General features: G+C 48.2%; 1 protein-coding gene across 12 annotated transcripts in view; it reads right to left on the bottom strand.

Annotated features, from left to right (window-relative positions):
- Window positions 1-27195, bottom strand: part of LOC146855858 (uncharacterized) — a 922371-nt gene that overhangs the window by 306794 nt on the left and 588382 nt on the right. For all 12 annotated transcript variants that reach the window (XM_085653813.1, XM_085653801.1, XM_085653802.1 and 9 more), the window contains one exon: window positions 5451-5534. In XM_085653813.1, coding sequence (XP_085509939.1) covers window positions 5451-5534 — 84 coding nt within the window. The remainder of the gene's footprint in view (window positions 1-5450; window positions 5535-27195) is intronic.

Raw genomic sequence — 27195 nt, 5'->3', positions numbered from 1 at the left:
CCGGGGACATCCTCGGTTCCTATAGACATATTTTTCTGCTATCATGCATCGATCCATGTCTCTCTCCCACTCTCCGAGTCGGCGCCTCTCTGGCTCCCCATTTTCAGGCAATTTTTCGTTTAGCTATTATCATTCCCAGAGTAACCCAGGTCTGCTTTATGCTGTTCATATCGGTGGCCTACCATATGTTGAGCAGACACAGTTTTGGTGTTAAATAAAGTTCCCTCCCACGTAGCTGAGAAATTATAGACTCCCAATATATTTTGACACCAGGGTATTCCCTTAAAATGTGATAGAGTATACCCTCTTGTGTGCAGAGCCTTGTTCACTCAGCGTCATCCCTTCTTCCCATTCTGGCCAGTGTGCCACAGGAGAGATTAGATCTATGTAGTATCTTAAACTGAATTAATCTAAGTCTTAATGTAATGGCTACCTCACGGGGGAAGGCAAGTGCTTCCCACCAGTCCTCATCTTCTAGGTTCCCTAGATCCCTCTGCCAACCTTCTCTAAGGCGCGGAGAGTGGGTCGGACATATTATTGAGAATCTTTTGATATGTCATAGAGATTGCCCAGAGGCCCATATGCTCCAATAAGAGACGATCCTCTAGTGGGGAGTCCTCTGGCAAAACTCCATCTTATGGAATGGCAATCATCAGGGCATGCTTTATTTGTAACTATCTGAATGTTTCAGTGTCTGCCATTTTGTACTCCGTCTATGTGCCTTGTTTTGCGGGAAAGAGAGTCCAGGGCATCTGGCTATGTTCATGATCTTTCAGCCGCGGTCCTGTATTTTTAGTGAGGCTGACTTTGAGGCTGCTGGAACTGATGGCCTCCTGCATCCTGCTGGTCGAGCACGCCAGGTGTCATATGCAGGCTCTGCAGTGAGGTCTGAAGTGTCAGTGGGCCAAAATCAAGAGGACCTCTCCTACTACGTTCAGATTTCGGAGGAGACTACACAAGACCTGCAGTGGTGGTTACTGGACCGCGATCGGGTCTGCTGCAGACCCCTCTCCTTTTCCCACCCAGTGCTGAGAGTGGTGACAGATGCATTGCTTCTGGGTGTTGGCAGACATCTGGGAGAAGTGGAGGTCAGAGGTCCCTGGTCTCTGGAGGAGTCTTAGCTCCATGTCAACCTTGTGGAGCTAAGGCCATTTGCTTGGCATCAAAAGCCTTTCTTTCAGCCATCAAGGGGAGGCTGATTCAGGTGCTCATAGACAACATCACAGCAATTGGGTACTGGAACAAACCAGGCGAGGAGGGATCAAGGAGCCTATGGTAGAAGTATTGCGCCTCTGGAAATGACTGGACCACCAAGGGATCTACCTGGTGGTGAACAACCGGACAGGCTCTTTGAACACCAAGGTGGACAAACTTGGTTGCAGACGCTTAGCAGATGAGAGGTTGCATTTGATACCAGAGATGGCGCAAGGTCTCTTCCGTGAATGGGGAGAACTTTGGCTTATCTCTTTGCCACTGCTGAGAATGCACAATGTCAGCGTTCCTGTGCATTGGTGTTTCCAAAGCCTCTCTCGCTCGGAAGAGTATTTCGCTTTGAGTGGAACTCTGGACTCCTGTATGCCTTTCCTCCAACACCACTCCTGCCCAGAGATCTAAAGAAGATCAGAACAGACTGGGCCCAAGTCATCCTAGTGGCGGAGCATATGTTATCCAGAACTCCTGGGCTTAAGCATCTGTTCTCATATCAGGCTGCCTCTCCGGGAGGAGCTGCTGTTTGCAGCAGCTAGGCCGGGTTCCGCACCGGGGCCATCACAATCTCCACCTTCATGCTTGGAAATTCAGCGCTGGCAGACAAACCGTCTCAACCTTCCTACTGAGGTGGTTGCGGTCATCTCGGCAGTCAGGCATCCATCGATAAAAATAGTATACACTTGTCATTGAGATAAATCTGTAGTTTGATGCAGCACTTGCCAGACAGAACCCTTCCAGGTGAAGTTAAAGGATTGCTCTGGACACACTCAAAGGATGCATTTTGGCTCTTTCAGCATTTTTTGCAATTGCCAGATCAGCCTTTCTTGTTTACGTCCCCAGTTGCTATGCGTTTTTTAAAGGGGTAAAAGACTGGTTTCCTCTTTCTTCCCTTGTGATGCCACAGTGGGACCATAACTTGGTCCTAGCATTTCTAATAAGCACTCCATTCAAGCCGCTACACAGATGCCCTCAAGACAGTGCTCCTTGCCCGCATAACATCAGTGTGACATGTGAGTGATGTTCAGGCTCTCTGTATCAACCTGTTGACACCACCTTCTTCCCAGATACGCTGATTTTATGGACGGGAGAATCCTTCTTATCAAAAGTTGTGACTCCATTCTACATTAGTGAATCCATCACCCAGCCGGCATTTCACCCCTTAATGCAGGCTGGAGAAGTTCCGGCAGGTGGGCCTGTGGGGTGGTGTAGGGGCTGGTGGCAGCCGACTGGGTAGTCCATTTGACCTTGGCCGAGAAAGCAGTAGGCAACACAGCCGAGAAACTCACAACTCTGCGAAAGGAGTGGTATGGGAGATGAGTCCGGGCAGATATATACAGAGAGCACGCAGTAGCTCTGATCACCCTTAAATCGATCTAAAGCAAAATCATCCTTGTCCCCAATGTCCCATCGAAGGGCATGTTCATAAGGGAGACTAAACATCTCCTGAGAAACCAGCTGATCGTAGCCACACATGGCATCAAATGGCGACATTGGTGCCAATGGCTTGGCCGATGGAATCAACATTTTCTAAGCCACAATGAATTGTGAACTTGCCTGCATCACAACAGCCTTAGATGGCTTAGGTAAGGATAGATCAGAGATCTTCAGGGACACCAGGGAAGACTTGAGCCACAGAGTCCCAAAGGACGTGGGTGTAGTGACCCAGGAGGCAGCTGACATTTAGTGAATGGACAGCCAGGCTGGTGCAAGAACAAACTTGCTTTCTAAATGTCTCCACCCATTTGAAGTGTTGGGGTTAGAATTGATTGTGCATGAGTGTACCACAAAATTTTCAGGGGAAGGATGCAAAGAGAGGAATGAAGGTTCATCCAGGGCAGGGGATGGCATCTCCCTATTTTTCTGTTGACTGGGGGGCCAGGGCAAGGTTTGACCAAAGCCTCCAATTATGTATTTGTTAGTTACTCATTAAAATGCAAAAGGGGCTCAGAGGATGTCTGTCCTGGCTGGAGGAGTTCCGTCAATACATTAGTCTTAACTTCCAATGTGGGGAGCTGGAGGTCAAGGACTCTGGCCTCCCTACGCATTACCATGGTGTAGGAAGCGAATTCCTCTGTAGTTGAACCAGGGGGTTAAACAAGAGAAATTTCTAGGGAGGTATCAAGACCAGTAGCCTCCTGCAAGTCATCATACCAATTGTCGCCTTGATAGGGCTTAGCAAACTTATCACCAGCATCAGAGTCATTGTACGACTCCGTGCTGAAAAGGGAGTGTGTTCTCCCCCTTGTCGACGTGGTAAATTAAGTGGGAGATGCAGCACCTCAACTGATGTTGTGCACAGCTTCAGCCCATTTAGGATGGGAACCTAGTCGAAGAGTACTATGGGAATCTCCTAGTCCGGCATCAATGGATTTGGCATCAGTGTCAAAAGATCCAGGGACTGGCAAGGACTGTGGTGCCGGACGCAGGGTTGGGATCAGATCTGGAGTTGCTGTGACGATCTCGGAGGGTCTAACTGGTACTGAGGGCGAACCTGCTGGTTGTACTCCAGATGGAAGGCCTCTCGGTCCCTTGGGGTTCGTAGGGCACCAGAGGAAGGCAGTAGCGATTCGAAGAGCTGGAGCATGGCTGCGAGGAACACTTCGATATGTTGTGGAGTGGCAGACAGCCCAAAAGTGTGGTGGTGCCAGAACAAGTTGCAGGATCGGCTCTGAACTTGGGCAACACAAGGAGCGAGATCTAGAGCCATGCACTTCTCCCACACCTGTTAAGGCGAATGCACGTGGTGAGAGGGTGCTGAGTCCTGCTTTGATTAGATCTCAACTAATACCAGCCTGTGGAACAGCTTCGGTGGCTCCTGGACCAGGACCAGACCTTGGACTTATAACACAACTTGGACCAGAGTCTTCTTGAGCTTGGAGATGTAAAGCTTTGCCTCACGGTACCTTTGGGTTCGAAGACTAGCATTCACTACAGGCCTTAGAGTCCTGACTCGACCACAGGCACATCTATTGGGGATCTTTCACAGACATTTGTTTGTGACAGTCCATACAGAGCTCAAAATCTGTTATTTTTGGGGGTGCATCACCTTGTAAAGTGAATTTTTGTGACAAAAAATCCTGATGTAAGTGCCTAAGAGTCAAGCGAGAGCTCCGTGTCCACGTCTGGTGGCTTGGAAAGGAAAGAGCTGACAGTTCACAGGAGTGGCTACTATATAGGCCCCTTATGTAATTTTCAGAGCGCAATGGAGTCATTGTGGAGCCATATGGTGCCACCTACCAGCACTGCTGGAAGGTTTACGGATCCAGTCTGGCACCTGAGGAATATTCAAGATGTGTGGAATCTACAATTAGAAGTCTCTATCAGAAATGGTATTTCCTCAGTCATCTTAGGCTTTTTAACCACCTATTCCCCACCAGATTACACCCCTCTTTTAGTTTTGCAAGAATGCTTTCTAAAAATCGCACTTTCCTCTAAGGAGGCTAGCGGCTAGCAAGATGGCTGATCGTTTACAGCAGGGCCATAGGTTCTAAATGCAAGCTTTGAAGTTTTTCTCACAGAATTATATCAAGATAAGACTGTTTTGGCTCATTCTGATGAGGGGTAGTTTTCCCTCAACTTTCACCTCCAAAAGGACTAGTTAACCTTCTTACTCTATCTAAAGACTTTGCTGACAAAAAATCTTAAAAATGCCACATAATAGAGATTCCATCTGATCCAACTCAGACATTTTGAAGAAGATGTTTTGTCTGTGAAACATGATGACAAATCTTCCTTTGGACAGGGCTTGTCCAGAGGGTTACTCACTGTAACATCAGTTAGAAAATCTGACAGTTTGTAGCTTCAGACAAGGGAACAACTGGGGGTGCTGGATTGGTTAAATTTTGGATCATTTATAATAATGTGGATAGGTTGCAAATGAACAATGAAATGCAATTGTTACTGAGTGTAAGGCTCACACTGGTGTACTAAAATTGTTATTGGGGGTTCCTAGTCTGGCAGTGGGGAATAATTGAAGCATGTAAATCTATAAAAGATCCAATGCTGGAGAACTACATTCTTGCAGCACTGTTATCTTGGAATGCTAGTTCCATATGGTCTTCCCTCAAATCCCTATCATCTACGTTTCTAGCTCACAACCATTCATGCATTAATGTCATCACCTTTACCTGGTTACCAGAGTATGCTCTTCATATATACGTATGCACCCTCCCCTTACATACAGAAATTCTACGGCATTGCATCTCTGCTTCATCTGAGAAATCTGATCATTTTACACTCACTGTTTCCTCGATAAACTCATTCTGATGTTCTTGTAGATATTCATTCGGTTCTTCAGAAACGTGGACTGTCCAGGTAAGAGGCACCTACAAGAGACTTCACGCTTAGTCTTTTCTATTCCACACATCAAAATAAGTGAACATATATTATCCTCAGCTAGGTACCACTGTTATTGCTAAACCGCAGGGTACTGCCTTTTTTCCTGTGGGAAATCTAGGTCTTCCTATGTCAAGAGTTACTGCTATCTTTACTTGGAATTTTAATACAAAATAAAAAAAGAGAAATAAAACTAATAGCAATAAGTTTGGCACCAAAACCATATGAGTAATTAATAATCTGTTAGAGTTTAAAACAATAAAAATAAATCACAAACAGGATTTTGGATCGTTTTGCAAAGCCTCACACTATTAAAGACTTATTCTGCCAATTAAATACCTATGATTCTAACTCTCGACACTGCTCCTTGCACATCTCCTCCTTGATCTCTTAAACATAATTCAAGCCCTTTATCTGTGCACCACACACTTTGGCAAATAACTCTAGGTAACTGCAGTCTTGATTATAAGTCCTGCACAATGGGACCAATTCTATGACAGTGGCGGAAGCCCCATTACCATGATGCAGGTTTGACTACATGATCCACACTGTACAGCATAGTACATACAGCCTCCTGCTCAGATCAACTGAGTGTCTCCGCAGCACTTTTTTGCTATTCTCCCAAATACCAGTAGGTGACTGAAGCACTGGAGTACAGAGCCTCAACCTTCTCGATATGAGGTTGCTGGACAAGTTACTTACCTTCAGTTACGCCTTATCAGGCAGAGACTATAACGTCTTGGAGTCCTTACCTTAGAATTATCCCTAAGCGTCAGACTAGATCCAGAAATTTCTTCATGAGCAGTACCCCTGCGCGCCGGTAGGTGCCGTTGTTCCGCTCTGTGTGGTGTTGTTGGCATTGTCCGTGGCGGCAGTGATGTTCCTGGTGCCTATATAGGCTCCACCTAGGAGTGCTGGCATAAGTTACTTTTCGCAACTTTCCGCACCAGAAGGGCTGAGCCATTAAGTACACTGGCCACTGGCATGGACAACTAGGTTCCTGAAAGGGGAAAACCCTGTCCCTAGAAATCCATTCGCGGAGAGAACTGGTGGATCGGTAAGGAATCGGCAGCTAGATAGAGTCTTTATCAGATAAAGCATTAGGAAGGTAAGTAACTTGTCCATCTGATAGAGACTTCTAGCCACAGATTCCTTATCTTAGAATACATTTCCAAGCAATACCTCCCCGGAGGTGGGTCTGCGGATCAATTTCACGCAAGGAAGTCCTGCGGTACCAAATGGGCAACGTTCCCATCTCTATGGACTGGACTGTCCAGACAGTAGTGTTTGTTAAACGTGTGCAGGGAAGTCTATGTTGCTGACTGGTAGATATCCATGACTGTAACTCCGCGAGCGAACGCAGTTGTTGCAGCTTTATCTCTTGGTGAAAAAGCATGCAAACCCTCAGTGGGTTGCTTTTAAGCCAATGCATAGCAGATTTTGATACAGAGCCTGATTCATTGTGAGATTGTCCTTTTCTGTATGGCCCATCCCTTCTCTGCTCTGACATACCCCATGAAGAGTTGGGCGTTCACCCTGAACTCTTGTGGGCGATCAAGGTAGAACGGCAACACTCTTTTCCTAACTAATGGGAGGATTGCTGCAGCACCCATGAAGGTCTGCAGCTGTGGCACCTTACTAATCCCCGAGAGCTGCATGGGCTACTCGTCACCCACTGTTGAATGAGCAGGCGGTCTGACTTCAGAGCCATATTGCTCGAAACTGTTCCTGCAAATTGCTGAACATGATATGTTTACTTACTGACCTACTTGCTACTCAATGAGTCGCAACAAGACATGCAAACAGGGATAAATGTCCAGTTTCTGGGAGGGCAGGGGGTTAGAAAATTGTTAATTTTGAATATTGGTTGCTGCCACATGCAGCTGCACTGTCTCATACTTGTGACATATAAGCTCTGCTTAAAAAAGTATCCTTGGAATCTGTGTGGACAAGAATAATATGCTTAAGAATAATGCTGTATATATTTTTATCCCACATGACGACTGTCATGCCGACATATTACAATGCTAAGTCTTTTGAAAGTCAATAAAAATTGTGTAAAAAAATGTATTAATTAATTGATCAATAAAAAAAAAAAGCGAGAAAAGAGAAATACCACAACGCTCTTTTGGGTCCAGATGGTGAAGTCGCTCCTCTTCTTTGGTGGGATGCGGAGGAGCGTAAAAAGTAGGCAGAGTGTTAGATTGGCATACATGAAAAGGAGTGACCACTTTCAGAAGAAAGGAAGCTCTTGTACGAAGAACAAGTTTGAGTGGGCAAATGTTAATAAAAAAGGCCTGAAGTTCACTGACCCTCTGGGAAGAAGTAATTGCCACCAGGAAGGCCGTCTTGATGGTAAGGAACCTCAGCGGACAATTGTGCACAGGGCCAAAGGGAGTGCACATAAAGAAACTAAGGACAAGATTGAGGTCCCACTCGGGGCCTAATAAAGGGAGAAGGTGGAAACAAATGTTGTAAATCTTTTCAGAAACCTATTATAATTGGGGATTTGAAGAGGGATGGCTGATCAGGCAACCTCAATAAAGCTGAAATGGCAGTCAATTAGCCCTTCAGAGTGCCCAGAGCAGAGCCCTGCTGGGCAAGGGAAAGGATGAACAGGAGAACCTGAGTAAGGGGGGCATAAAGGAAATCAATTTGCTTTTTCTGTACACCAGTCTGGAGGTGGAAAGACGACAGCCTGGGGCGAATCCGCCTTCAACTGCCAGTCGTCGAAACAGGGGAAGACTGGCACATCTGATCTCTACAGATGAGCTGTACCCCCTCCATCACCTTGGTGAACACCCACGTGGGAACTGGTGACACCAAAGGGGTGCAGAGTGTTCTGAAAGTGCTCGTGGCCCACCGTAAACCACAGTTAATGCCTGTGGGCAGGCAGGACAGGTATATGCAAATATTTGCCCTGCAAGTCCAACCATCCGGTCTCCTGGGTCCGGGGCAGATAGGACCTGAACAAAAGTGATCATTTTGAACTTCTCTTTCTTGAGGAGGAAGTTGAGGGAGCACAAGGTCTAGTATAGGACGAAGGCCTCTGTCCTGCTTGGGAACCAGAAAGTAGTGGAAACAACAACCATGATCCACTTCTACTGCCAGCACTCTCTCTATGGCTCCCTTAGCCAAAAGAAAAGAAGAGATAAGTGGTCCTTTGTCAGCCTGTCATAACAAGGTGGCATGGAAACACGCCAGAATAAGAAACAAGCCGAAGTCCCCTCCCCGCCCCCAAAGAAGCCCTCCGCAGACCCGACGGAGCTCAAGAGCTCTGCTCCCTTTTGCCGCCAAAGTCATCGAAAAGGCAATTAATACCCAGCTAGAACACTTCATAGAAACCAACAGCATCCTGGGCACCTCTCAATCCGGATTCCGCAAATTCCACAGCACCGAGACTGCCCTCATTGCCGCATCCAACGACATCCGCGCCCTCCTCAAGCAAAGCCACACGGCAGCCATCATCCTCCTAGATCTAGAATCAGCTTTCAACACAGTCTCCCACCGCACACTTACCACCATGATCCACCACGCCGACATCTGAGGAATAGCCTTAGACTCGATATGATCCTTCCTCTAAGACAGAACACAGAGAATAAGATTCCCGCCCTTCCTCTCAGAACCCACAGAGATCAAATGCGGAGTACCACAAAGATCGTCCCTCAGCCCCACACTCTAACATCTACATGGCCCTCTCGCAAACCATCGTCGGACTCAACATCATCTCCTATGCGATGACACCCACCTCATTCTCTCCCTCATCAAGTGACCCAACATCACCAGGCGCAATTTCCAAGAAGGGATGAAAGCTGTCGTGACCTGGATGAGCAAGAGCTGCCTGAAGCTCAACATGGAGAAAACTGAAGGCCTCATTCTCAGCTCCACCCCCTCAGCATGAGACAACACCTGGTGGCTCCCTGCCCTCGGAGCCCCACCCACACCAACAGACCACACACGCAACCCCTGCATCATACTCGACTCTTTATTCACCATGAATTGCCAAATCAACGCTGTATCCTCCTCATGCTTCAACACCCTCTGAATACTTCGCAAGACGTTCAAGTGGATCCCGTCCACCGACTCCAGGAAAACCGTCACCCACGCACTCATCACCAGCCGACTGGACTACGGAAATGCTCTCTATTCCAAAATCAACAAAACAAAACTCTGCACACCGTCCAGAACACCGCAGCCAGACTCATACTCTACATCCCACAAAATGACCACATCACCCAACACCTCTGTGACCTCCACTGGCTCCCCGTCAGAAGAACAATAACCTTCAAACTGCTCACACAGCGCCTCGAGACCCTCACGGATGAGTAGGGCGCTCCACAAAACCCTGATTGTTTGATTGATGGAGGGGTAGTCTCGAAAGGGAGAGAGTAGCCCCTTTGGATAATCTGCAAAACCCACCTTTCTGATTTTATGGACTGCCAGTGGGGCAGGTGATGGTGAATCCAGCTTCCCACTGGATGCCCATGATGGTAAATAGGCTGCAGCTGCTGGGGGCGGGGGGGGGTGAATTGGCCCGACCACTGGCCACCTTCACTACAGGGCCGGCGGGTGCCGCGTCCACAGACACGCAGAGGCTGGAAAGCTTGTGCACTGTGGTGGCTGGGTGGGTAATGACACGGATGTATGCTCCTTCTGTGGCCACGTAAGGAGCGAAAGGCGAACTGAGGGTGACAAGGAACCATAGAAAGTTTCAAGGACTTGGTCATAGTCCTGCTGTCCTTAATGCACTCCAGCATCGAATCCACCTTGTTTACGAAGAGACGGGAGCCATCACAGGGAATGTCCATGAGTGATATCTGGACATTCCCAGAAAAGCCAGTAGTCCTCAATCAGGCGTGGGGTCGCAGGGCCACTGTCGATGAAACCGCTCGGCCTAGTGAGTCATTGGTGTCTAGTCCACATCTAATGGTTAACTAAGTTGCATCCCTCCCATCGACAACAGCCTGGGAGAGCATGGTCCGGAACTACCCTGGGACCACTGGCAGCACCTGCACAACCTTATCGCAAAGGGCATGGAAACAGCAGCCCAAAATGCAAGTGTTTATGAACCACAGTGCCAGGCCGGAGATCGAAAAAAAATTCTTGCCTAAGTTGTCCAGCCTCTTGGACTATCGATCCCATGGAGCAGTTGGTCATGAGGCAGGATTTACATATGAAGTGGTGTCTTGGACCACCAAGCTCTCGGGGTTAGGGGAGTCCGTGAGGAATTTCGGGTCGCCTACAGAGAGCGGCTGGTCATTGTCCTGTTCACAGAAGCTCCTGTGTTGGGATTGGACTAGGTCCCAAGCAGGGCATCAGTAAGTGGTTTGTTGAATGAGAGAAGTGTTTCGGAAGGGGACACTCCCGGTTGAAGCACTTCCTTCAAGACATTAGTCTTGACTGCTATCAAGGGCAAACTAAGGTGCAGGACCTCAGTTGGCCTCCGCACCACCATAGTGAATAAAGCTTCCTCCTCCATAGCCACAGTATGGGGAGAAAGCATGCCAGTATCTGGAGAAGAGTCCAGTCCACTAGTTTCACCCAGAACTTCACACCAGTCCAAGGGTTTAGAAGGCCGGTATTATTTAGGGTCCAGCGACCCCTCCTATTCTTCCCCAAGTCCTAGCCCATAGGGATAGTGCTCAGGCTCTGGCCTGGATGGCATAGCTCCAGTCTGCGCCTGAATCAACATTGGACAACGCCCCTCTGGCTAGGTGTCCGGGATCGCACAGGGAGCGCGACAGCCTCTGAACCATGCTCCAGGGAAAGGCCAAAATGGCATGGCCGGCGCCGATCCTGACCCATCTGTGAATCCCTGGGGTCTGAATAGCGCCAGAGCCAACAGCGTGGATCCAGGAGGGCCCCTCCCAAATCGGTGGGGCCCAAAGGCATGCCAGAGGGCCGCTCAATTATAAGGAGCATGCCCTCATAAAACTCTTGAAGTTGAACTGCTCCCGGAAACATGGGGAAGGCGTGGAGTGGGGCTGGTGGTGGCTCAACCACGAAGCCAGGCCTTGAGTGGAGCTCCCTCATCTCATTGGCCAACAGACAAGGTGAAATCGAAGCACGCTTCGACTTCCCTTTGTGGGACCACGATTTACACGAATGGCTCAACAACTTGGAGTGCGATGATGATCTAGGACTCCGCAACCGCTCCCGGGACCTCTCGGCCGGGACCTCAAGCGTCAGATCGTTGCACGTTGAGCCACCGGGAGCTTGAGGGATCGCTCCCTCAAGGCCTACGGATACATGGCACGGCAGTCAGGACAGGCCTACAGGTCATGGTCTCGTTCGAGGCACCAGAGGTAAACAAGGTGCAGGTCAGTTACTATCATCTGTCGGTGACAGGTGCTGCAGGACTTGAAGGCAGTCTTCTTTAATGACATTTAGCCACACCAGGAGGTAAGGTCTCAAAAAAGACTGACAAAACATCGAAAAAAGCATAGTCAAAAAGCGACTAAGGGGCAGTTCGTCCAGGATCTGCACAGACTGGAACGGAAAAGAAAGAACTAGGGTCAGCGAGAACAGGTGGCTCCTATATAGGCCCCGCAAATGTCCCTTCCAGCACAGAAAATGCCAAGGACACCACACAGAGGCGAACAACGCCACCTATCATCACACAGGGGTGCTGCTCACAAAAACAATTCTGGATCCAGTCTGACGACTGGAGATAATTCTACGGTAAGGAATATGCGGCTAGAAGGCTCTATCAGATTAACACAAGTATGGAGTGCCTGACTGGAAGCTTACCCTGGTGCATTCTACAATTGGGCTATACAGAAGGTGCTCCAGTTTAGAAAATGATGTTCTCACAAAAAACAGATCTTTAATTTCATCATACCCTGTTATTTAGTTACTGTACGATTTTAGCAAACCATTTAGTGAATTTAGATTCCCATCTGGAGTAGAAATCTTAAACATGGAATTTATAGCAGTTGATTTATGTAAGGATAGATACCTGGAAGCAAATAACTATTTAATTTGTTTTATAAAGAAGTTGGTGTTTCACCTAAGATATTATGATGGACCAACACCTAGATGGTAAACTAAGATATTAGGCAATACGAAGTAGAGGACTGGAGTAGGATGCATTTGTCTCCCACATGCCTTCTTGCAGCACAATTTGTCATCTCTTACACAGGTAAACCTTTTTTGGGATGATGTTCAAAATAGGAATGTAATCCATTCAGAAAACATTATTAGCCAAGCAATAATAGCAAAGGCTTATTCTGGTATCTTACTACACTCATGCTGATTTTGATCATGTTAGGGATAGATGTTCCAGTCTGTAAGTAAAAGGGTTGAACCAAATTTCCAGAGCAAAGGAGGAGCTAGACGAATCTCTGAACATCATTAATAAGCCTTAAGGTATTAATAAGCAGAGGCTGTACCTGAATAATGTTGGGCTGAGTGATTGCTATGGTGCAGTTGGCTCTAACGCTTTGGTAAAATAATTTTAAAACAATGTCATTACAAAATAAGAGGATGCTAAAAGCATATGTAGATGTCTAGTCAACCAAAGCTGTCCTTTTTCACAGTACAGGTGAAATAACACCGACGAGTCATGAAGGTCAGGAATTCAATCATAATGTTACCCATATATGTTTTAACTACTGGGAATTACCTACTTTTAACTGGGTTAATCTTGTTAAAAAAAAAATAGTATTGATGTGCTCTGCTGCCCCAGCACAAAGAAAATTGAAGATGATATCAGGGTGCTAGACTGTGAGCAGAATCGAAGTGCTGCAAGATCTTGAGCTTTATTTTCACACTATTTCGTAAGCAGACTGGATATCTTTGCTCTTAAGACTGCCTTATCCGCACTGACCTTAGAACCAGATTAGAAAATTCATTCCACACAGTCAGTCTCTTTGATCAGCAACAAAACATTCAATTGAGTCTTGGGTGGACAACTTTATATCATGTTACCCCACAAAATCTTAAAGTGAAGCTCAGGGAGGCTGAAGTTACTTATAGCATGCGACTTGGCACACGCACCAAGCTGGTTCCACTAGCCTGCAGAGTAGTCTCCAAAATTTTTACAACGTCAATCAAGTCTCAGGCTAGACCAACGGCAAATTTTAGAGTGACAGATTTTTTTCTTTTAGTATAGCAAGTCAGTAAAGCATTTTTCACGAGATTTAAGGATTCATTTGTATCTGTTATTTCCCGTATTTATTTTTTTCTATGCCACAGCCTGCTGAAAAGATCACATACAGGGAAGGGAACTTCTGCAGAAAGTGACTATTCAACTTAATTTGGACTAAATACAAATCCAAAACTACAGTGAATTAGAAATTAAAAACCTCCAACAAATAAACCTGGTGCCTAACATCTTGGATAATTTCAGACTGGTCTTTAACTTACTCTTGCTATCTTAGAGGTGATTAATCTAGGAACCCCCACCTCATCTATCCAAGTTATGGCCAATGTCTGGTGTATAACGTGGCCTCGATGGGTGCTGGGTGCTATAACTTCCCTGTGTAACTCTTATTCCTCTACATTCAGAACTCGTGTCTTCAAGGAAATGCAGAGACTGAAGATCGTCTCACTCCGCTTGGGCTACTCTGCTAAAGCCTTCCTCGTTTGTAATTCAAGCATACTTGAATCACATCTTACAATTTTATGTCAATATCATACTATTATGCATATGTCCTACTATTGCTATTAGCCCAAAGCTCACAGAATCAACAATTGTGTTTCACATCGCAATGAGAGGGAGCGTATGTGGCATTACTGCCAGAACTGCTGACTTTGGAGCTCGAGGAACAGGTTCCAGTGTCGATGCTCAGGTAAATCGCTCCAATACTTTCCAGTCGAGTTTGGTATATATAACTGCAAAAATGTTTACTGTTCAGCTTAAAAAATGGCCAAATACTTTTTAACTGATCCTCCCTCTTGTTCATCTTCACAAGAAAGGGCACCTTCAAATATGGAGTACAGGTTTTGCAATTAACAAAACATCTTTTAGTACGAAGCCTACCAGACAGCGCAGCTCTCTGGTTTGCTAACAACATCTTAGGGACATTCGGAAAGCTTGCCTGGGAATGCATTACGTCTGTTGCTTTGTAACTCACATTTTCTAATTATTGGTTCTATTTGTTTTCGGCTGTCCATCTTGAGTTCACCCCTTCTCCCTGCCCAAACTCTATTTACTGTATTCCTCCACCAGTGCTCAATTTCTGTAAACTGACCTTTTTAAATCTTGTTCTTATAAGTCACATTTGCTGTACATTTAAAGAGAGAGGTCGAAAGTCAGGCTCTCCCTTCCAGGAAGTTTGGTATTTACTTTTCTTTCTCTAACTTCCAAGTGAGAGGATTTATGTGAACTCTTGTTCTTTGGATGGAAAAGATCCTGAAGTGGTCCTAAGCTGTAATAAACGTATGCTTTGTGTAAAAAGCATACTGACCAGACCCATGGGCAGGGCTTCTTCCCATGGTAAATCATGGTTTGACAAAGATTGTAGGGCGTCAAATGATAGACTGCATAGGACGTTAAAGCAAATATCTGGAGATCAGAGGTGAATTTCAGCCAGCAAAAAGGCATATGCTTTGGCACTGAGAAATAGGAAGTGTGCCGTTAAGGAAGAGAAGTGAGGCTATTGTGGTTGCCTGTCAGAATAAAGAATCCAGGCATACCTATCACTAGTCTCTCACCAAAAGTCATCGTCCACATCACCCCTGAGGTTTGGACTTAACACTTTTCTACTGTTTACTCCTTCAATATTGTGATCACAGATGAGGGACTGATTGAGGGTTTTTCATGCAACAGACTTTCTTTTGGGGAAGAGGAAGCTCTTAAAGCCATCCATGATAGCCCATGCAAAAAGGTGGGGTCCCCTTGTATTTATTTAAAGAGGACCCTGGGTTTTGGACCCCTCTGCTCACTAGTATTTTTAACTCGGCTTATCGGGTGGGGACTCCACCTTTATTGGCGCATGTTAATTGTTGTACCTATCTTTAAAAAGGGTAATGCCCATGACCCCAGGTGCTACTGACCAACATCCCTGCTCGATTCTACGACCAAAATTATTGGCAGAGTCATATTGGAACAGCTTCTTTCTGGGTTAAGTTAGAGTTATATCCTTTCTCGGGTGCAATATGATTTTAGGAAGTGCTTTGGGACAATCGAACTGTAATAAAATAGCATCTGATTGTGGATAAATACAAATATGCTAAGAGCACTACATCCATCTTGCATTTATGGACCTATCGCACAAGTTACTTACTTGTGTAACAATATATCTGTATGAGACATTAGTTAGTGATAGATTCCTTACCTTAGAATATCCCCAGGCGTCAGACTGGATCCAGAAAGTTTTAGTCAGCAGTACCCCTGCCGTCGGTAGGCATCGTCGTGCGGCTCCGCGTACGTCGCTGGCGTCGTAGCCGACGAGATGATGTCGTCGGAGCTAATTAGACGTGCCCACGCGTGCTGACGTCAGTTCTGTACACAAATTTCCCGCACCAGAAGCGCAGAGCCATGCCAGAGACAGACTACTGGTGCAATAGAACTAGGGCCCTAAAAGGGATGACCTGAACCCTAGAGAACAGTTCGCAGAACGGGGAGGATGGGCGGGCGGTAAGGAATCTATCACTAACTAATGTCTCTTACAGATATAACGTTACACAAGTAAGTAACTTGTGCATCTGAAAGAGACACATTAGTGATAGATTCCTTACCTTAGAATACATACCCAAGCAATACAAACCCCGGTGGTGGGTCTGCGAAAGGAGATTACACCAGAAAGTCACGGAGAACCGAACTGCCAAAGAAGCAGTCTCTCCTGACCCGACTGTCAAGGCAATAGTGCTTAGTGAAAGTATGCAACGAGGCCCATGTGGCTGCCTGACAGATGTCTTGCAGGGGGATACTGCGTCCCAATGCTGTAGTAGCTGCTGTTGCCCTGGTAGAATGGGCGGGCAGCCCAACCGGAGGTTCCTTTTCAGCTAGAGAGTAACAGGCTTTAATGCACAAGACAACCCATCGGGAGATAGTTCGCTTGTGCACAGCCCTGCCTTTCTTGGCGCCCACGTAGCCAACAAAGAGCTGGTCATCCACCCGGAACTGTTGTGTGCGTTTGAGATCGAAAGAAAGCGCACGTTTTGGGTCCAGACGGTGGAGCCTCTGTTCTTCTCTTCTCTTGAAGGGTGCGAAGGTGGAAAGAAAGTGGGCAGAGTGACAGTTTGCCTGAGATGAAAGGCAGACATTACTCTTGGTAGAAAGGAGGGACGCGGTCGAAGCACAACCTTGTCTGAATGAATCACCAGGAAAAGAGGTTTACAGGAAAGAGCATGGAGCTCACTCATCCGCCGAGTGGAGGTGATGGCCACCAGGAAGACAGATTTCAAAGTTAATAACCGCAAAGGACAGTTATGAAGAGGCTCAAAGGGAGCGCACATCAAGTATGTGAGAACCAGGTTCAAGTCCCATTGAGGCATCACAAAAGGAATAGGAGGGAAAAGGTGAGTAATGCCTTTGAGAAATCTATTGACAACTGGGGACTTGAAAAGAGAGGGCTGATCAGGCAGCCTCAGAAAGGCTGAAAGAGCAGAAAGGTAGCCCTTGATAGTGCCCAGAGCAGAGCCCCGCTGGGCCAAAGAGAGAAGGAATAATAGGACCTGAGAAAGAGGAGCAGAAAGAGGATCTAAATCTTTCGCTGTGCACCATGCCACAAATGTTTTTCACTGACAGGCGTATACCGTTTTAGTGGAGGAACGCCTGGCTGCCAGAATCACGTTACAGACTTCAGGAGGCAAGTCAAATGGAATCAGCTGTCGCCGCTCAATCTCCATGCAAGGAGATAGAGGCTGGACAGGTTCGGGTGGAAGACCGTCCCCTGTTGCTGTGACAGGAGATCCTCCCGAAGAGGTAGTCGGATCGGGGGATCCACGCTCATACTGAGTAGCTCGGGATACCAAACTCTTCGAGCCCAGTCCGGTGCCACAGGAATGACTTGGGCCCAGTCACGTCTGATCTTCTTCAGCACTCTGGGCAGAAGTGGTATAGGCCGAAAGGCGTACAATAGATCGCAACTCCACTCGCAACGAAAAGCGTCTCCGAGCGAGTGCCGCCTTGGAAACTCCAACGCGCAGAACTGCTGACATTCCGCGTTCTCTTCAGTGGCGAATAGATCTAACCAAGGTTCTCTCCACTGCTGAAAGAGACCTTGTGCCACCTCTGAGTGAAGATGCCATTCGTGATCCAACATGCACCTGCGGCTGAGTTCGTCCACCCTGGCGTTCAGGGTACCTGCCAAATGTTGAACCACCAGGGTGATGCCCTGATGTTCCAGCCATGTCCAGAGGCGCAGAGCCTCCTGACAAAGGGTCCACGACCCCACCCCGCCCTGTTTGTTGCAATACCACATGGCGGTGGTGTTGTCCGTGAACACTTGCACCACACTTCACCGGACAACGGGAAGGAATGCCTTCAGGTTGATATGGAGCCGAGACTCTGCCGGAGACCAGTGTCCTCTGATCTCTGCCTCCCTCCCCCATGTGGCCCCCCCATCCCAGGAGGGACGCATCCGTCACCACTACGTGCTCCGGGTGGGGTAGGGAGAGGGATCTGCCGCTGACCCAATCGCGGTTCGTGAGCCACCACTGCAACTGTTTTGCAGTGCCCTCCGAGATCTGGACATGATCGGACAGGTTGCCCTGATGCTGTGCCCACTGGAACTTCAGGTCCCACTGCAGAGCCCGCATATGACATCTGGCATGCGGCACTAGCAGGATGCAGGAGGCCATCAGACACAGGAGCTGGAGGGACATCCTGACTGAAACCCGGGATAGAGGCTGAAAGAGCGGAACCATAGCCTGAATATCCCGGATTCGCTGTTCGGGAGGATAAACCCGAAACCACGTTGAATCCAGAACCGCTCCGATGAAAGGGAGCTTCTGAGAGGGACTCAGGTGCGACTTCGGCACATTAATGGAGAACCCCAGCAGATGCAGGAGGTCGGCTGTAGTCTGGAGGTGGTAGACAACTGCCTGGGGGGAACCCGCCTTCAACAGCCAGTCGTCGAGGTAGGGGAAGACTGACACCCCTGACCTGCGCAGATGAGCTGCGACCACCGCCATCACTTTCGTGAACACCTGAGGGGCGCTGGTAAGGGCGAAGGGGAGCACGGCATACTGAAAATGCTCCTGGCCTACCGTGAACCACGGATAACGCCGGTGGGCCTGCAGGACGGGAATGTAAAAATAAGCGTCCTGTAAGTCCAACGCTACCATCCAGTCTCCAGGGTCCAGGGCAGACAGGACCTGAGCTAGAGTCAGCATCTTGAACTTCTCCTTCCGGAGGAAGCGATTGACGTCCCGGAGGTCCAAGATGAGGCGCAGGCCCCCCTTGTCCTTCTTGGGGACCATGAAGTAGTGGGAATAGCAACCACTCCCTACTTTCTGATATGGAACGTCTTGATGGCCCCCTTGGCCAGGAGGGCTGTGAGTTCCTGACGGAGAAGAAACAAATGATCCCCCGACATGCGGTGGTACCGAGGTGGCATGGCTGGAGGGGAGGACAGAAAGAGGAGCGAGTAACCTTTGCAGATTATCTGCAGCACCCACTTGTCTGACGTAATCTCGCGCCAGTGGTGGAGGTGGAGGTAAATCCTGCCACCCACTGGCGTGGGGTGCCCCCGGAAGCTCGGATTAGGAAGGTTTTGAGGCAGAAGCGGCGGGGGTGGAAGCAGACTGCCCCGCACGCTGGTTACCAGACCCGCCCCAGCGGAACCCACGTCCGCGGCCTCGCAGAGGCTGGTTCTGCACAGGCTTGCTGGAAGAGCACGCCTGGGTACCCCTGCCCACGAAAGGAACGAAACCCCGTCGTGGCAGGAGTTTAAGGAAAGACCCAAAGACTTGGCCGTGACACGAGAGTCTTTAAAGAGCTCCAGGGCATTGTCAGCCTTATTACCAAAGACGCGGGAGCCATCGAAAGGCATGTCCATGAGCCAACTCTGGACATCGGGTGAGAATCCAGTGGAACGCAACCAGACGTGGCGCCGCAACACCACCGTCGTGGAAATCGCCCTGCCCAACGAATCAGCAGTGACCAAACCACACCGGATGGCAAACTTTGCCGCATCCTTGCCCTCCGCAATTGCTTTTGAAAGGACAGCCTGGACCTCCTCAGAGCACTGACGCAGAACCTCCGCCACCGAATCCCACACTGCGTGGGAGTAACGGCCCAACAAGCAGGCGGTATTAACCGACCTCAACCCCAAACTGGCTGAGGAGAACAACCTCTTGCCATATTGGTCCAGCCTCTTAGAGTCCTTATCCGGCGGAGCCGAGGGAAAGGCGATCTCGAGGCCTGAATGACCAGGCTCTCAGGCGTGGGGTGAGTGGTCAAGAAAGCGGGATCACCAGGTGCCGGGCGATGACGCCTAGCGACGTTCTTATCCACCGGTGCCCCCGAGGCCGGCCGCAAGCAAGTACCCAAGAGGACTTCGGTAAGGGCCTCATAGAAAGGGAGCAGCGGCTTCGACGACGCAGACGCCCTCTGGAGCACCTCCGTAAGGAGGTTGGTCTTAAGGGCCACCATAGGGAGGTCGAGGTGGAGAGTCTCTGCGGCTCGACGCAGCACCATAGTGTAGGAAGCGCCCTCCTCCATAGTAGGCGAAGGCAAGGCAAACCCCGGGTCAGAAGACACATCCAGTTCACCTGCGTCTTGAAGGTCATCCACCCAATCCTGCACGGAGTCACACTGTGCAGGATTGGGTGGTCCTCGGAGCCGTCCCAGTCATCATCCGGCGCTGGGGCCGGAGCCAAGGGCAGTGCCGGAGCCTGCGGCGTTGCACCTTGTGGCGCCGCGGGCGCTGGATCCAGTGGCTCTGGGGCTGGCGCCGCAGGCGGTGCCGCTGGGTCAACAGGATCCGGACACGGGGCCGCGGGGCCCGCAGGCGCACCGGCGGGAGCCCGAGGCCTAAACAGGCGGTCCAAGGCAGCAAGAAACTCTTGCCGCTGTTCGGGAGTCGCCGACGGACCCGGGTATAGCGGGTAGGCCGCGGGACTCCCAGGCTCCAGAGGAGCCCCTGTCCCCCACGTCCGCCTCCGGGGAGCAACGGGGGGACGTTGGAGAGCGAACACGCTTCTACGACTTCTTATGGCGTCGCTTACCGGAATCTGAAGGTGAAGACTGAGGAGCGACGACCGCGGTCCAACGAGTGGTCCCGCGAACGGCCCCTAGACCCAGAGCGGCGGTGAGAGGAGTGCCGGACCTCCAGCAACTTCCGGCGCCGCTCCCGTAATGCCTTCGGGGCCATGGCACGGCAGTCCCGAAAATCCCGGGAGTCGTGGTCGGTCTCCAGGCAGTAGAGACAGACATCATGGGGGTCCGCCACCGACATATTACAGTGGCACGACCCGCAAAACTTAAAGCCGGGCATCCCTACGTGCACCAGGAGACAAGAGGAGAAGACAAAAAGTCTAAAAAAGTGGTCAAAAATTGACCGAGGTACGTGCTCAATCCGGATCTGCGCTTTCGGCGCGGAAAAAGAAAGAACTGACGTTAGCGCGCATGGGTGGTGCCTAAGTAGTCTCCGTGATGGGCGCGGAGCCGCACGGAGCCGCCTGCTGGTGCGCAGGGGTGCTGCTAGGCGGAAACTTTCCGGATCCAGACTGATGCCAGGGGAATATTCTAAGGTAAGGAATCTATCACTAACGTGTCTCTTTCAGATAAACCATACGGGATATTTCATTAACAAACCGTATGTATACAGGGTGCATGCGCATTATGTGTGCACAAGTGTGTCCTTATTAGAGGATCTATTAGTAGTGGTACACACAGTGCTGGTTCCCCTGGAGTCCTGAAGAAGAGCCAACAAGGGAACGGCTCAAAACATGTTGGATATCCATTACTGAGACAACCAGACTCATTATGGTCTTTGTTTTCAGTAATGACCCCTGATTTTAACCTTATCAACTAGGGGCGTGAATAAAGTAGTGGCCCACTAGATAGGTATTTCTAACTGCACATTTTCCCCTCCCCTTTACTTCACCTTGTTTACACCAGTAAGTGCTCCTGCGTAATCGCCAAGTCGCAGCACACCTCAATCCATAGAGGATTGGGATGAACACCAATGAAGAAGCATGCCACTTAGGGGTAAGTAACCCTGGTGGGTGAGGGGTCTCTAGAAAAAAAGTATTTTTTCTAGTAAGCGATTACAGTGGTTTCTCACTGTATCCAATCACCATTCCTTTGGGCAGGTTTTTTTCGAAGTATTCAATTTTTGTGGATTACGTATCAATAAGTAGTATAAACCTAGCCTTTACCTCTACCTCCCCCTTTTTTACATACAACATAAAAAAATGAAAACAGGAAAGAAAACATTTTGCTAAACTACTGTAAAATTTCAGGTACCATTTCTTTGCAGCATCATTTAGTAACACGTGTTGATGCATGCTAGTATTTCCAAAAAATATTCATAATGGAAAATCAGTGTAACCAGTTTTAATAGGATTATGGGAAACAAAATTAAAAAGCATTGGCATAGCCAGTAGGTCTGAAATTGGTGGTCAGCTGTTTAGTTTTGTCAATGTGTGAATTGTTTTGGCATGGTTTGTGTAAAACCTTATTAGTGTGGGAGCTGCCGGGCCCTCATCACTATAACAAACATTGGCAAAAGAAAAAATAGATTTTGGTATCAAAAAGCACACACTGCCAAAGTAGTTACGGGCACTGAACAAAACTACTTTGTGTGCCGATATGCTCCTTCTGAAAGAGCAGAATGCTGTCACTCACAGTGAAGACAGCCGATGGAGAGAGACGGAATTTTAATAAACGCAAAGGGTCGTGGTCAACGCCAGATCAAATTAGGGGCCCAATTATTAAAGAAAGTCTCAAAAGTGCACCCATGGTATATGTCCTTGCATGAAGTGCAGCTATACAGCTTTTGTGAATATTACTCCTAGAAAATATTTGTGAACTCCATGTTAGCATGAGCCCTGGCATAATCAGAGAGGCTATAGCAGAGCTCTTATATAATGAGATTGCTGAAATAATGTGTTGCCGCACTGCATGGCACCAAAGGGACAAGTGGATTTTGGTACAAGGCAAGTAGATTTATGAAGCATTCTGCCCCATGGAAAAGTAGATATATTTTATTAAATTCCACACCCCTGTAAAATAGAGTGGCAAAGCCAATAGCTCTTGCATAGGTAAGACCTATTGGCTTTGTCAATGCTTGTTACAGATGATAAAACTGTTTGTACAAAGATTTTACCCCATACTACCAGTGTATTAACTAAATGCAGAAATAAGGAACTGAAAGATGACCAGTTAACCTTTACGAAGGGCCTTCCATTGGGTGCGAACACATGTCCCATTTTTAGTAACTTTTGATCAGTTTGAGCTAGAAACTATTTTTTGTTAAAATCTGACGATTGTCCAGCAGATGATGGATTATGTGGAAAATGCGGCAAATCCATAATTATGTGGCAAAAACTGTAACCACAGAATCGCATAACTCTAGTGGCCCAGACTAAGACTTCACATTTTTATTTTTTTGAATTTTGAAGACACCTTACCCTTTTCTAACATGCTCTCTGCTGCATGATTGATATGCAACATATTTTCAAGGCTCTGCTCGAGCATGGGCTCTTAAGAGCCAGACCCGACCCTTGGCTCAGCTGTCCCTGTTAATTTGTTGGCTCGCCCACCTCTACCTTGCACCATAGTTAGGGCCACTGGAATTATGAGGCAGTAGAGGACCAAATAGTATGTCAGGGTTAAATTATGCTGCAGGGTTAAATTATGCTGCAAGAAAAGGCAAATCATGTGGCATAATGTGGCCAATTCGGGACATCACTACTTTATTATTTTACAATTTTCACACGTTAATACAGTATGAGCAAATGTCTAACCTTATTAGTACCAATTAAACACCCAAATACACCATTAAGCAACAGAGAGGTGTCTAGTCAACCTTTGTGAAGGGTCTTCCACTTCACAACAATAGTCCTGGTTTTGGTAACGTTTGAGTATCATTTATTTTATTGGCATAAATTAAGTACCAAAAATAACAGCAAATAAGTTTATTTTTACAGGTTTTATAAAGCGCATAGCTGCCCAGGGGCTTCCCAGCGCTGAGGAGCGGACGGTAACAGGTGGAATGGAGGGAACAACTAGGTCTTCAGTTTTTCTCCTGAAACTTGTTTAGTCCGTGAGCAGTCTCAGTTCTTTGGGCATGGTGTTCCAAAGCTTTGGTACTAGGTGCGAAAAAGATCTTCCTCCCCATCAGCCGATCAGAAGAGGATCTTAGAGCTCTTTCGGGCACATATGGGGTAATGAGTGCTCTGAGAGGGGCAGGACCAGTGACATGCAATTCCAGCATAAACCCATATTAAGACACAGATGTGGTTGTCAATATATGCACTACTACCAAACAATACAAAAATATAAGAAAAGGAAAAAAAGAAGGAGAGAAAATAAGCTAATGATGGAGAAAAGAAAAGAAGGGCAGTGCTAGACTTGTCTTTTTCAGCAGGTTTAGCACCAGACTTTTTCCTTTTTGGCCTACAGTTTCTGACCTTGTTTTTGTTGTCTGTAGAACTCTGGGCACTTTACCACTGCTATTCAGTGCTAAAAGGCATATGCTCTCCATGTAAATTGTGTGTATGGATTGATGTTTCCATGATTTTCTTATTTGATTTACTACTAAGTCCCTAATAATGTGCACGTGTGCTCAGGACCTGTAAATCAAATGCTGCTAGTGGGCCTGCAGCACGGATTGCGCCACCCATACAAGTAGCTTTTCAAAGGGTTCTCAGACCTGCCACTGCAGTGTCTGCATGTAGTGTTTACTGCCATGTTGACCTGTCAAATGCACCCACTTTCCAGGGCCTAACCGTCCATTCTCTTACACGTAAGGCACCCCTAAGGTATGCCAAATGTACCCCCCATGGACAAGGTGTAGTGCATGTGAAAAGGCGGATATGTCCTGATAGTGAAATACTGTGCATTTCGTTTTTTACTATTGAAAGGCTGTCTGTACCATAGGCTTCACACAGGAGTTGCCTTGTAACATTTTACAAGCATAACTCTCCATTGGGATTAGATAGAGAAATGGAGTTTAGTATGCCTGAAATCAGAATTTAAAAAATACATAAGTTAGTGAAGATGATTTTTATGTTGTGTGTTTGAATATATCACTTTTAGAAAGTGGTCATTTTCTTGCTTAACCTCTGCCTTTGCCTTTTGTGTATTCCCTGTCTGGGTTTAGAGTGACAGGGGCTGGTTTGTACATTACCACTAGACAGACACCAGGAGGGTTGAGCTGTGTTCTGCCTTTCCTAGGTGACTCATAGCCAGGTTGAAAAGACCTGGCTGAATTTAGAGTAGTGGGAGGAGTTGTTGCTTGCACCTGAATGGACTGTCTCTGTTTTCCACAATGCTGTCTTCACCCCCTGGAGTAAGCCTGGCCTGAGCCAGGCATAACTGGATTATGTATGCCAGTGGAACTTTGTTTGTGCCAACTTCAAAGAGAAATGTGGTATAAATATTCTGTCTTGGGCAGTGAAATGACTGGACTGTGCTCTCTGCATCCAAAGTATCTCCAAGGGCTCGATGTAGAGCTTACCACCTATTGTAAGTCTCAGGGAAATCAAAGACTTCAACATCTTCTGGGTACCGGCTTCTGGAACAGGACGTTTCAACTGCCATAGAGGAGAAAAGGTAACCCGACCTGAAGGCACCGCAGAGGGCCCCGCTACACTTCACATCGCAACCCTAGTCTCACTGTCCGACGTTGCTACCGAGCCGCTGCTTGCACTGTGACTTGCGAGCATGGCACTCTGCACCACCTCGCTTCACACCACCGCCCTGGTATCCCCGACGATGATGCAACACTGTCATGGATGCAGCTGCCGGCACTGTGACCTGAGGGCACCGCTTGTGGAGAACACGGAGCACCGTTTCACTTCACACCGCAGCCCTGGTCTCACCGATGCCACCACTCCAAGCTGAAAACCTACCCGCTGCCTGCATCGAGGTTGAGGGGCACCGCTCAGGCTACTCAACGAACCGCACGTCCCACACTGCAGTCTTCGCGGGTCCTTGGTCATGGAGGGCTTTGTAGGCGTGTGTCAGGAGCTTGAACTGGCATCTCTTCTCGACCTGGAGACATTGGAGGTCTTTCAGGTGCTGGGTGATGTGCGTTCTCTTGGGCAGGTTGAGGATAAGTCTGGCGGCTGCATTCTGGATCGACTGTAATCTTTGTATGACTTTGGTGGTGGTGCCTACATAGAATGTGTAGCCATAGTCCAATCTGCTGGTGATGAGGGCCGGCCATACCGTCTTCCTGGTGTTGATGGGGAGCCACTTGAAGATTTTGTGGAGCATGCGGAGTGTGTGGAAGCAGGCAGAGGAGACGGCGTTGACCTGACATTTCATTGAGAGTTCGCTGTCAAGGATGATGCCGAGGTTGTGGGTGTGGTCTTTTGGCGTGTGGGTGGGTCTGAGTTCTGACGGCCATCAGGAGTCATTCCAGAGGATGGTGTGTTTGCTTGAGCTTGAGGCAGTTGTCCTTCATCCAGGCTGAGAAGCTCTTCATACAGTTGTGTCTTTGTTGAGGTGGGGTCGGCTGAGAGAGATAGGATGAGCTAGGTGTCGTCAGAGTAGGAGATTATGTTGATGTTGTGCGATCTGATAATGCCTGCGAGTGGTGTCATGTAGATGTTGAAGAGTGTTGGACTGAGGGTTGAGACTTGGGGCACGCCACAGATGTGCTGGACTTGCAACATGAAAGGAGGGAGTCGGACTCTCTGGGTGGGTCACGTGAGAAAGGATGCCATCCATCTGAGTGCGTTGTCTGTTATGTCAATCTGATGTAGGCGGTTGATGAGTGTCTGGTGGAGACCGTGTCGCAAGCGGCGGAGAGGTCAAGTCAAAACAGGGCGGCTTATTCTCCATCAAATAGGGTGCAGATGTTGTCAGTTGCGGTGATATGGGCTGTCTCGGTGCTGGGTTGGGTCGGAGGCCTGATTGGTTGAGGTCCAGTAGGTTATTACTCTCCTGGTGTTCTGTGAGTTGGTGGTTGATGGCCTTTTCCAGGACTTTGGTGGGGAACAAAATTGAGATGGTACAGTAGTTCCAGAGTTCATTGGGGTCTGCTTAGAGTTTCTTGAGGAGGGGTCTGACCTCGGCGTGTTTCCAGGCATCGGAAAAGGTGGCAGTGATTAATGAGGCGTTCAGGATGGTGGTGAGTTGGCGGCTAATTAAAAGATGGAGGGCCTGTAGTCTCAACGAGTACTCCTGGATCTGCGTTCAATCGCGACCCATAACAGTGGGTCTTGGACCCGGAGGTGCATGTACATCATTTGTGCCAAATGTAAGGCTAGTCAGTAATGCTCCACAGAGGGCAGGCCCAGTTAAACTGCTGATCTATGGGCGACAAGCTTCCGAATTGCCAGGCGAGGTCTCGATGAACCCTAGATGTAGACCTTATTGGTCTTGCCTATCTGATAGTGGGTTGAGAGGGGTCCCAATTGGGGAAGCATGCCCAACATGTACATGATTCAGGGGAGGGTAACCATTTTCACCACTTGAGTCTGTCCCCAGAGAGAGAGAGAGAGATAGATTCAGGTAGCCACCTCGCAAAGTCCAATCAAATTTGCAGGTTATCCGCAACCAAGTGCTCCAGGCCCCTGTTA

The sequence above is a fragment of the Triturus cristatus genome, chromosome 4_1, assembly GCF_964204655.1.
Source record: "Triturus cristatus chromosome 4_1, aTriCri1.1, whole genome shotgun sequence".
Classification (NCBI taxonomy): domain Eukaryota; kingdom Metazoa; phylum Chordata; class Amphibia; order Caudata; family Salamandridae; genus Triturus; species Triturus cristatus.
Note: the sequence above shows the minus strand (reverse complement) of the source record. Positions and strands in the feature narration are given on the sequence as shown.